Source organism: Phyllobates terribilis, unplaced genomic scaffold (assembly GCF_046119375.1).
Source record: "Phyllobates terribilis strain yellow unplaced genomic scaffold, ASM4611937v1 Scaffold_5__5_contigs__length_657084704, whole genome shotgun sequence".
In the NCBI taxonomy this organism is placed as follows: domain Eukaryota; kingdom Metazoa; phylum Chordata; class Amphibia; order Anura; family Dendrobatidae; genus Phyllobates; species Phyllobates terribilis.
The window spans coordinates 346053990-346067338 of NW_027362765.1; the positions used below are offsets into that span (position 1 = coordinate 346053990).

Below are 13349 nucleotides of genomic sequence, written 5' to 3' on the forward strand. Positions count from 1 at the left end.
TATAGCCTCATACAGAAGTGTATATATATATATATATATAGCCTCATACAGAAGTGTATATATATATATATATATATATAGCCTCATACAGAAGTGTATATATATATATAGCCTCATACAGAAGTGTATATATATATATAGCCTCATACAGAAGTGTATATATATATATAGCCTCATACAGAAGTGTATATATATATATATAGCCTCATACAGAAGTGTATATATATATATAGCCTCATACAGAAGTGTATATATATATATAGCCTCATACAGAAGTGTATATATATATATATAGCCTCATACAGAAGTGTATATATATATATAGCCACATACAGAAGTGTATATATATATATATATAGCCTCATACAGAAGTGTATATATATATATATATAGCCTCATACAGAAGTGTATATATATATATATATATATATATATATAGCCTCATACAGAAGTGTATATATATATATAGCCACATACAGAAGTGTATATATATATATATAGCCTCATACAGAAGTGTATATATATATAGCCTCATACAGAAGTGTATATATATATATAGCCTCATACAGAAGTGTGTATATATATATATAGCCTCATACAGAAGTGTATATATATATATAGCCTCATACAGAAGTGTATATATATATATATATATAGCCTCATACAGAAGTGTATATATATATATAGCCTCATACAGAAGTGTATATATATATATATAGCCTCATACAGAAGTGTATATATATATATATATATATAGCCTCATACAGAAGTGTATATATATATAGCCTCATACAGAAGTGTATATATATATATAGCCTCATACAGAAGTGTATATATATATATAGCCTCATACAGAAGTGTATATATATATATATAGCCTCATACAGAAGTGTATATATACATATATAGCCTCATACAGAAGTGTATATATATATATATATATATAGCCTCATACAGAAGTGTATATATATATATATATAGCCTCATACTGTATATACAGATAGAGTTCCACCATATATATATATAATTTCCCGCATAGGATCAGGGGGAGCCCTGCTGGTGGTTGTAGTCCCCGGGTGGGGGTCGTAGTTCCCGGGTGGGGGTCGTAGTCCCCGGGTGGGGGTCGTAGTTCCCGGGTGGGGGTCGTAGTTCCCGGGTGGGGGTCGTAGTCCCCGGGCGGGGGTCGTAGTCCCCGGGTGGGGGTCGTAGTTCCCGGGTGGGGGTCGTAGTCCTCGGCCCTTTTTACTTTCTTTACGTTTGTCTTTTGAGTTGATTCATCTGATACAAAAAAGAAAGTGTCGCAGAGAATGTTTCCTCACATAAGGCGGAGGTGCTGGGAAGCGACAGATGCGGCAGTGGTCGCACTCGCAGCAGATCAGTCGCATGTGGCCGAGGCTGCCCCCTGTCTGCGAGTCTGGGATCGCAGCTGCCGACGTTTTTTTCAGCGACATTTCCCGATGAGTCCCCGATACCTGCGACAACGTGTGAGCGCGCAGAGCCGTGACAGTCCTCCTGTGGCCCCCGGCTCCGGGACCCCCAGCTGCCGGCGCAGGAGCCGCTTTATCTGGGAGATGAAAGTCGCAGGCGGCGGCGGCGGGGCCATTATCAGCGGCAGCAGAGCGGCGGGGCCGGGCGGATAATGGAGCCGTGCGCGACACAAAGGCCACTCACCTCATTAGCATCGAGCCTCGGCGGCCCCTCTGAGCCCCTCTAATCCCCCCGCATTCAAAGCCTGGCAGTAATGAAGCTTCTGCAGCTAATAGGGAGAAGGCGCTAATCCCCCCCCCCCCCTGCGACAAACGTGCGACAGCTCCGGACTCTGCGCCACCTGCAGACAGTCTGCGCCAGGACCCCGGATTAGGGATCAGCCCCCCACACATCGCCGCCGGGTGATCGCCTCAACTGATCTGCACGGGAGCCTTTATAGGAGACGAGAGATCGGGACCCCATCGGCGGACCCCATCGAGTAATGCGCTAATAAGGCGCAAATAAGCCAGCAGCGCTCTCATGTCAGGGGCCAGGTGCGACACAGACACTGGTCGGCCGCCCACATCGGGGCAGACACTGGTCGGCCGCCCACATCGGGGCACACATCGGCGAGTGCAGGAGCGGGATCTGGATAATGAGAACTCTTTATTGACAATCTTGACATCGTACTTCTCGGAAGTATAAGGAATCCTACGAGTCACCACAACACACAGAGGTCTGTACAATCCGCTAATCGCTGCCAGTCGCTGCGTCCTTACGCGTTTCTCCGGCGGTTCTGGCTGCAGAGTCCGGAAAGGATCCGCATCCACCACAATCTCCGCAGGAGGCTCCTCTGCCCGCGGATCGTGTCCTGGGACCCCGGAGCAGAGATCATCCCGGGGACCCCCGAGCAGAGATCATCCCGGGGACCCCCGAGCAGAGATCATCCCGGGGACCCCCGAGCAGAGATCATCCCGGGGGCCCCCGAGCAGAGATAATCCCGGGGGCCCTGCGGCCTGGGTACAAAAGTGTCCATGAAAAGTGCTAATTGTCGCTGCTGTTAATCGTCCGATGTGACGTCGATCTCCTCGGGGCTGGCCTGCTTGGTGGCGATCCTCCAGCGGTTGATGTGGTGGGTCCCCTTCTTCTTCTGAGAGGAGTCGGAACCTTCTTCCTCCAACTTTTGCCTTTTAAACTTCGTTCTCCGATTCTGGAACCAAACTTTTACCTGCGAAACAAAAGGCGCAAAATTAGTGCAAAAATCCAATCACATCTTACAAACATATAAATACCGCACTGACTGAATGCAACCCTGTATACAGCCCGCGTCTGTGCCGACCAGCGATATAAATCCGTGCGACCGCAACACTACGTTCTGCACACATACAGCTGCGACTCTCCCGCATCACCCCGAGTATATACAGCTGCGACTCTCCCGCATCACCCCGAGTGTATACAGCTGCGACTCTCCCGCATCACCCCGAGTATATACAGCTGCGACTCTCCCGCATCACCCCGAGTGTATACAGCTGCGACTCTCCCGCATCACCCCGAGTATATACAGCTGCGACTCTCCCGCATCACCCCCAGTATATACAGCTGCGACTCTCCCGCATCACCCCGAGTGTATACAGCTGCGACTCTCCCGCATCACCCCGAGTATATACAGCTGCGACTCTCCCGCATCACCCCGAGTATATACAGCTGCGACTCTCCCGCATCACCCCCAGTATATACAGCTGCGACTCTCCCGCATCACCCCCAGTATATACAGCTGCGACTCTCCCGCATCACCCCGAGTGTATACAGCTGCGACTTTCCCGCATCACCCCGAGTGTATACAGCTGCGACTCTCCCGCATCACCCCCAGTATATACAGCTGCGACTCTCCCGCATCACCCCGAGTGTATACAGCTGCGACTCTCCCGCATCACCCCGAGTATATACAGCTGCGACTCTCCCGCATCACCCCGAGTGTATACAGCTGCGACTCTCCCGCATCACCCCGAGTATATACAGCTGCGACTCTCCCGCATCACCCCGAGTATATACAGCTGCGACTCTCCCGCATCACCCCGAGTATATACAGCTGCGACTCTCCCGCATCACCCCGAGTGTATACAGCTGCGACTTTCCCGCATCACCCCGAGTATATACAGCTGCGACTCTCCCGCATCACCCCGAGTATATACAGCTGCGACTCTCCCGCATCACCCCGAGTATATACAGCTGCGACTCTCCCGCATCACCCCGAGTATATACAGCTGCGACTCTCCCGCATCACCCCGAGTGTATACAGCTGCGACTCTCCCGCATCACCCCGAGTATATACAGCTGCGACTCTCCCGCATCACCCCGAGTATATACAGCTGCGACTCTCCCGCATCACCCCGAGTGTATACAGCTGCGACTTTCCCGCATCACCCCCAGTATATACAGCTGCGACTCTCCCGCATCACCTCGAGTATATACAGCTGCGACTCTCCCGCATCACCCCGAGTGTATACAGCTGCGACTTTCCCGCATCACCCCGAGTGTATACAGCTGCGACTCTCCCGCATCACCCCGAGTATATACAGCTGCGACTCTCCCGCATCACCCCGAGTATATACAGCTGCGACTTTCCCGCATCACCCCGAGTATATACAGCTGCGACTCTCCCGCATCACCCCGAGTATATACAGCTGCGACTTTCCCGCATCACCCCGAGTGTATACAGCTGCGACTCTCCCGCATCACCCCGAGTATATACAGCTGCGACTCTCCCGCATCACCCCGAGTATATACAGCTGCGACTTTCCCGCATCACCCCGAGTGTATACAGCTGCGACTCTCCCGCATCACCCCGAGTGTATACAGCTGCGACTCTCCCGCATCACCCCGAGTGTATACAGCTGCGACTTTCCCGCATCACCCCGAGTGTATACAGCTGCGACTCTCCCGCATCACCCCGAGTGTATACAGCTGCGACTCTCCCGCATCACCCCGAGTATATACAGCTGCGACTCTCCCGCATCACCCCGAGTATATACAGCTGCGACTCTCCCGCATCACCCCGAGTATATACAGCTGCGACTCTCCCGCATCACCCCGAGTATATACAGCTGCGACTCTCCCGCATCACCCCGAGTGTATACAGCTGCGACTCTCCCGCATCACCCCGAGTGTATACAGCTGCCTCGTACTGCACGGATATAAGCCCCCATAGTCAGTAGACGTCGCCCCTCCGGCCTCGGTCTCTGGGGTCTCAGATCCTCTTTTTACTCATTACCGATTGTGAGAAACTGCAAAATCTCAGATGATTTCTCACACTAATCTCTGCAAAAGTGAGCGGACCCGACAACTGACAACCAGGAGAACTGACTACCGACAACCAAGAGAACTGACTACCGACAACCAGGAGAACTGACTACCGACAACCAGGAGAACTGACTACCGACAACCAGGAGAACTGACTACCGACAACCAGGAGAACTGACTGACTATCGACAACCAGGAGAACTGACTGACTACCGACAACCAGGAGAACTGACTACTGACAACCAGGAGAACTGACTGACTACCGACAACCAGGAGAACTGACTACCGACAGCCAGGAGAATTGACTGACTACCGACAGCCAGGAGAACTGACTGACTACCGACAACCAGGAGAACTGACACCAACTAGTAACTTTACAAATAGAGTGACTCCTGAAAACTGTTAACCTGACAACCGCTAAGAACAGCCGCGGACAGTCAGTGGACGAGGAGCTCATCGCTCGCACATCGCACATCGCTCGCACATCGGGGCAGAATTCGCGATTTACACTTTTTCCTCCGAGTTTAAAGAATATTAGAAAATCTAAAGGCAGAAAAAGAAGATAAAATATAAAAGATTCAACAGAAAAGAAAAACAGAAACCAGACAAAATACAGATCGAGTCCGAGCAGATCCAGAAGATCGAAAGAGGGAAACCGAAAACATCCTGGAAAACCGTAAAAGATCCGCACAGTGTGACCTGAGAACAGGAGGCCGATAGGAAGACGATCCGACAGATCCCGCAGAACTGGAAATATAGACAGCCACATTGTATCTGCAGGAAAGGGGGAATAATCAACCGAGCGCCGACCACAGAGCACTGCTATTATAGATCGTCACTAGGCTGTAGGATTAGGACAGTTCTATAGAATCATATATTGTGTCATCCATTATATACATCACTATTTATACCCCCTATATAACTATATATTGTATCATCCATTATATACATCACTATTTATACCCCCTATATAACTATATATTGTGTCATCCATTATATACATCACTATTAATACCCCCTATATAACTATATATTGTATCATCCATTATATACATCACTATTAATACCCCCTATATAACTATATATTGTATCATCCATTATATACATCACTATTAATACCCCCTATATAACTATATATTGTATCATCCATTATATACATCACTATTAATACCCCCTATATAACTATATATTGTATCATCCATTATATACATCACTATTAATACCCCCTATATAACTATATATTGTATCATCCATTATATACATCACTATTTATACCCCCTATATAACTATATATTGTATCATCCATTATATACATCACTATTAATACCCCCTATATAACTATATATTGTATCATCCATTATATACATCACTATTTATACCCCCTATATAACTATATATTGTATCATCCATTATATACATCACTATTAATACCCCCTATATAACTATATATTGTATCATCCATTATATACATCACTATTAATACCCCCTATATAACTATATATTGTATCATCCATTATATACATCACTATTAATACCCCCTATATAACTATATATTGTATCATCCATTATATACATCACTATTTATACCCCCTATATAACTATATATTGTATCATCCATTATATACATCACTATTTATACCCCCTATATAACTATATATTGTATCATCCATTATATACATCACTATTAATACCCCCTATATAACTATATATTGTATCATCCATTATATACATCACTATTTATACCCCCTATATAACTATATATTGTATCATCCATTATATACATCACTTTTAATACCCCCTATATAACTATATATTGTATCATCCATTATATACATCACTATTTATACCCCCTATATAACTATATATTGTATCATCCATTATATACATCACTATTAATACCCCCTATATAACTATATATTGTATCATCCATTATATACATCACTATTAATACCCCCTATATAACTATATATTGTATCATCCATTATATACATCACTATTAATACCCCCTATATAACTATATATTGTATCATCCATTATATACATCACTATTAATACCCCCTATATAACTATATATTGTATCATCCATTATATACATCACTATTTATACCCCCTATATAACTATATATTGTATCATCCATTATATACATCACTATTAATACCCCCTATATAACTATATATTGTATCATCCATTATATACATCACTATTAATACCCCCTATATAACTATATATTGTATCATCCATTATATACATCACTATTAATACCCCCTATATAACTATATATTGTATCATCCATTATATACATCACTATTAATACCCCCTATATAACTATATATTGTATCATCCATTATATACATCACTATTAATACCCCCTATATAACTATATATTGTATCATCCATTATATACATCACTATTTATACCCCCTATATAACTATATATTGTATCATCCATTATATACATCACTATTAATACCCCCTATATAACTATATATTGTATCATCCATTATATACATCACTATTAATACCCTCTATATAACTATATATTGTATCATCCATTATATACATCACTATTAATACCCCCTATATAACTATATATTGTATCATCCATTATATACATCACTATTAATACCCCCTATATAACTATATATTGTATCATCCATTATATACATCACTATTAATACCCCCTATATAACTATATATTGTATCATCCATTATATACATCACTATTAATACCCCCTATATAACTATATATTGTATCATCCATTATATACATCACTATTAATACCCCCTATATAACTATATATTGTATCATCCATTATATACATCACTATTAATAACCCCAATATAATTATATATTGCGTCATCCATTGTAGGAAAACAGTGGTATAAAAAAACAGGTACAACCACTTAAAAAAATGTATATATATTTCTTACTGCAACATCCATTATATACATCACGATTTATAACCCCATATATAATTGTGTATTGTATCATACATTATATATATAACAATAAATAGCCAGACATAGATTATATATATAATGGATGATACAATTTATAGTTATATCACGATTAATAACCCCATATAATTATATATTGTATCATCCATTACATTGTATCATGCATTATTTAATAACTCCATACATAATTATATATTGTATTATATACATCCCAATTAATAACCCCATATATAATTATGTATGTTATTACATACATTATATATATAACTATTAATAACCCCATATATAGCTATATATTGTATCATCCATTATATATAACTATTAATAACCCCTATATAATTATATATTGTATCAATAATATATACATTCCTAATATTTCCTTCCTGTATAATTATTAATATTTGTTGCTCAATTATTCACCCTCCTGTAGAAGGACCTCATCTCCCATCATTATTTCCTGGACACCCCATGTATAATTATATATTGTATCATCCTATGTGTACATCGTTATTAACTTCCTGTATATATTTATTTACATTAACCACTTCCTCTATATAACTATATATTTGCATTAATCACTTCCTATATATAATTATTTATATAAATGTGGAGTGCCATGGAATTAATGGCGCTATAATAAATAATAATAATAATAATGTATCACTTCCTGTATATAATTATTTACATTAATAACTTTCTGTATATAATTATTTACAATATTTCCTATATATAATTTACATTAATTCCTTTCTATATATAATTATTTATTTACATTAATACTTCCTGTATATTATTATTTATGTGCATTAATCACGTCCTGTATATAATTTATATTAATACTTCCTGTATATATTTGCATGAATCACTTCCTGTATATAATTATTTATTTACATTAATAACGTCCTGTATATAATTTAAATTAATCCCTTCCTGTATATAATTATTTATTTACAGTACTTCCTGTATATATTTATATTAATACTTTCTGTATATAATTATTTATTTACATTAATACTTCCTGTAGAAATATATATTCTATTATTTCCTTCCTTATTAATGTGTGTCTCCAGGATCCCCTCTCCCAGGATCACTTCCAGATCTCCCTTCTTACTAGATCCCCTTTGCTGGGATCGGACTTCGGCTGTAGATCCAGTTTCAGCCTCTTTTCTTCCCCAGACACAAAGTATCAGGCGGGGATTCCGGAGCGCGGAGTGCACCACCGCCCCCATCATTCCCACCACCCCCATCATCCTTACTACTGGCCGGGCCTCCCCTTGCGATTATGCATGTGACAGCAGCACAGAGGACGTCAGCCTGGTGCAGCCCCCTCAGCCTCTCTCCCCCGCAGAGTCACACAGTCAATTAGATTAGTGACAAGTGTGAATTCTCCCTCATCACCTCCGGCTCCTAATAACGATCAATTCCTAGAGAAACGATCCTGCAATTATCGCAAGCGCCGATCACACACTTTCACTTTCCTCAGCCACTAAATATCGCCCCCTCACTGCCTCTACAGCCTCCCTGCACACCCCCTATACTCACTGCACCTGCTTCACACCCCTATACTCACTGCACCTCCTATACTCACTGCACCTCCCTGCACACCCCCTATACTCACTGCACCTCCTGCACAACCCGTATACTCACTGCACCTCCTATACTCACTGCACCTGCTTCACACCCTCTATACTCACTGCACCTCCTATACTCACTGCACCTCCTATACTCACTGCACCTCCCGCACACCCCATATATTCACTGCACCTCCTATACTCACTGCACCTCCCTGCACACCCCCTATACTCACTGCACCTCCTACACACCCCGCATACTCACTGCACCTCCTTCACACCCCCTATACTCACTGCACCTCCTCTGTAGCCCCCTATACTCACTGCACCTCCTCTGTAGCACCCTATACTCACTGCACCTCCTCTGTAGCCCCCTATACTCACTGCACCTCCTCTGTAGCCCCCTATACTCACTGCACCTCCTCTGTAGCCCCCTATACTCACTGCACCTCCTCTGTAGCCCCCTATACTCACTGCACCTCCTCTGTAGCCCCCTATACTCACTGCACCTCCTCTGTAGCCCCCTATACTCACTGCACCTCCTCTGTAGCCCCCTATACTCACTGCACCTCCTCTGTAGCCCCCTATACTCACTGCACCTCCTCTGTAGCCCCCTATACTCACTGCACCTCCTCTGTAGCCCCCTATACTCACTGCACCTCCTCTGTAGCCCCCTATACTCACTGCACCTCCTCTGTAGCCCCCTATACTCACTGCACCTCCTCTGTAGCCCCCTATACTCACTGCACCTCCTCTGTAGCCCCCTATACTCACTGCACCTCCTCTGTAGCCCCCTATACTCACTGCACCTCCTCTGTAGCCCCCTATACTCAGCTTCCAAGTTCACTAAACTTCTGCAGAATCCCAGGTTGCTTCCTATCCCCGCACTCACCGCCCCGCACTCACCGCCCCGCACTCACCGCCCCGCTCTCACAGCTCATCCTCCCGCCCCTATAATCACTTGTAGTCTGTAATAACGCGGCCTCTCGTCAGGAGGAGAACAGACAGGACGTCACCGCTCGTTTATCACGTCCACAACACACAATGCGGTAATGAACGAGCGCGACCTGAAAGTCAACTCATTACAGCAATTAGCGGCTCCGACAACGAAGATTAACAGCCCGGGCCGAGCGGGCACCACAGGGGAAAGATGGGCCTAGTAGAGATCTGCCCAGGGCTAGAGGGGCAGCGCCAGGCCCAGGTGCCCAGGGCTAGAGGGGCAGCGCCAGGCCCAGGTGCCCAGGGCTAGAGGGGCAGCGCCAGGCCCAGGTGCCCAGGGCTAGAGGGGCAGCGCCAGGCCCAGGTGCCCAGGGCTAGAGGGGCAGCGCCAGGCCCAGGTGCCCAGGGCTAGAGGGGCAGCGCCAGGCCCAGGTGCCCAGGGCTAGAGGGGCAGAGCCAGGCCCAGGTGCCCAGGGCTAGAGGGGCAGTGCCAGGCCCAGGTGCCCAGGGCTAGAGGGGCAGCGCCAGGCCCAGGTGCCCAGGGCTAGAGGGGCAGCGCCAGGCCCAGGTGCCCAGGGCTAGAGGGGCAGCGCCAGGCCCAGGGCTAGAGGGGCAGCGCCAGGCTCAGGGCTAGAGGGGCAGAGGCAGGCCCAGGTGCCCAGGGCTAGAGGGGCAGAGCCAGGCCCAGGTGCCCAGGGCTAGAGGGGCAGAGCCAGGCCCAGGGCTAGAGGGGCAGCGCCAGGCCATGTGCCCAGGGCTAGAGGGGCAGCGCCAGGCCCAGGTGCCCAGGGCTAGAGGGGCAGCGCCAGGCCCAGGGCTAGAGGGGCAGCGCCAGGCTCAGGGCTAGAGGGGCAGAGCCAGGCTCAGGTGCCCAGGGCTAGAGGGGCAGAGCCAGGCCCAGGTGCCCAGGGCTAGAGGGGCAGAGACAGGCCCAGGTGCCCAGGGCTAGAGGGGCAGAGCCGGGCCCAGGGCTAGAGGGGCAGCGCCAGGCCATGTGCCCAGGGCTAGAGTGGCAGCGCCAGGCCATGTGCCCAGGGCTAGAGGGGCAGCGCCAGGCCCAGGGCTAGAGGGGCAGAGCCAGGCTCAGGGCTAGAGGGGCAGAGCCAGGCTCAGGTGCCCAGGGCTAGAGGGGCAGAGCCAGGCCCAGGTGCCCAGGGCTAGAGGGGCAGAGCCAGGCTCAGGTGCCCAGGGCTAGAGGGGCAGAGCCAGGCCCAGGTGCCCAGGGCTAGAGGGGCAGAGCCAGGCCCAGGGCTAGAGGGGCAGCGCCAGGCCATGTGCCCAGGGCTAGAGGGGCAGCGCCAGGCCCAGGGCTAGAGGGGCAGCGCCAGGCCATGTGCCCAGGGCTAGAGGGGCAGCGCCAGGCCATGTGCCCAGGGCTAGAGGGGCAGCGCCAGGCCCAGGGCTAGAGGGGCAGAGCCAGGCCCAGGTGCCCAGGGCTAGAGGGGCAGCGCCAGGCCATGTGCCCAGGGCTAGAGGGGCAGCGCCAGGCCCAGGGCTAGAGGGGCAGAGCCAGGCCATGTGCCCAGGGCTAGAGGGGCAGCGCCAGGCCATGTGCCCAGGGCTAGAGGGGCAGCGCCAGGCCCAGGGCTAGAGGGGCAGAGCCAGGCTCAGGGCTAGAGGGGCAGAGCCAGGCTCAGGTGCCCAGGGCTAGAGGGGCAGAGCCAGGCCCAGGTGCCCAGGGCTAGAGGGGCAGAGCCAGGCTCAGGTGCCCAGGGCTAGAGGGGCAGAGCCAGGCCCAGGTGCCCAGGGCTAGAGGGGCAGAGCCAGGCCCAGGGCTAGAGGGGCAGCGCCAGGCCATGTGCCCAGGGCTAGAGGGGCAGCGCCAGGCCCAGGGCTAGAGGGGCAGCGCCAGGCCATGTGCCCAGGGCTAGAGGGGCAGCGCCAGGCCATGTGCCCAGGGCTAGAGGGGCAGCGCCAGGCCCAGGGCTAGAGGGGCAGAGCCAGGCCCAGGTGCCCAGGGCTAGAGGGGCAGCGCCAGGCCATGTGCCCAGGGCTAGAGGGGCAGCGCCAGGCCCAGGGCTAGAGGGGCAGAGCCAGGCCATGTGCCCAGGGCTAGAGGGGCAGCGCCAGGCCATGTGCCCAGGGCTAGAGGGGCAGCGCCAGGCCCAGGTGCCCAGGGCTAGAGGGGCAGAGCCAGGCCCAGGGCTAGAGGGGCAGCGCCAGGCCCAGGTGCCCAGGGCTAGAGGGGCAGAGCCAGGCCCAGGGCTAGAGGGGCAGCGCCAGGCCCAGGTGCCCAGGGCTAGAGGGGCAGAGCCAGGCCCAGGTGCCCAGGGCTAGAGGGGCAGAGCCAGGCCCAGGGCTAGAGGGGCAGCGCCAGGCCCAGGTGCCCAGGGCTAGAGGGGCAGAGCCAGGCCCAGGGCTAGAGGGGCAGCGCCAGGCCCAGGTGCCCAGGGCTAGAGGGGCAGAGCCAGGCCCAGGGCTAGAGGGGCAGCGCCAGGCCATGTGCCCTGAGGGTCGGTACCTGTGTCTCGGTCAGGCTCAGGCTGTGCGCCAGCTGCTTCCTCTCCGCGCCCACCACGTAGTGGTTCTTCTCGAAGGCGTGCTCCAGCCGCAGCAGCTGGGACGGGGAGAAGGCGGTTCGGATCCGCTTGGGTTTCCGGGCCAGAGCGTTGTGCAGTAAGAAGCTCTCAGCGCTGGAGTCATTACCTGCGGAGAGAGCAGGGAGCGGAGTCAGCAAACTGCAGCGAGACCCCCAGCCAGCGACCCCGCCGCACGGTGTGCACAGCACAGAATACAGAGGCGGCATCTGCCGCACGGTGTGCACAGCACAGAATACAGGGGCGACCCCGCCGCACAGTGTGCACAGCACAGAATACAGAGGCGGCATCTGCCGCACAGTGTGCACCACTTCTACTACTTCTACTTCTATACACACTGCACTATATACCACTTGAAGCTGGTCACTATATTCTAGGGTTATAAGGTACAATATATACAGGGATATGACGACTCACCATGGAGTATACAGCAAGCTTCACATAGGTTTCTATACAGGGTAATTATAGAATTCTGTGAAATAAGCAGCAAACGTACAGAGCCCCATATACAGAGAGGGGGCTGCACAACACTCCCTGTATCCCCCACTACAGGCCATGATTAATAGAGCAATATAC

At 49.0% G+C, this 13349-nt stretch overlaps 1 protein-coding gene across 1 annotated transcript in view; it reads right to left on the minus strand.

The window, feature by feature from the left end:
• Positions 1 to 2120: 2120 nt before the first annotated feature.
• EMX2 (empty spiracles homeobox 2) overlaps positions 2121 to 13349 on the minus strand; it is an 18706-nt gene continuing 7477 nt past the window's right edge. Inside the window, exons 2-3 of the mRNA XM_073684604.1 lie at positions 12698 to 12882; positions 2121 to 2695 (exon numbers count right to left, since the gene is read on the minus strand). Of these exons, the coding sequence (XP_073540705.1) occupies positions 2528 to 2695; positions 12698 to 12882 (353 nt within the window). The 3' untranslated portion in view covers positions 2121 to 2527. The remainder of the gene's footprint in view (positions 2696 to 12697; positions 12883 to 13349) is intronic.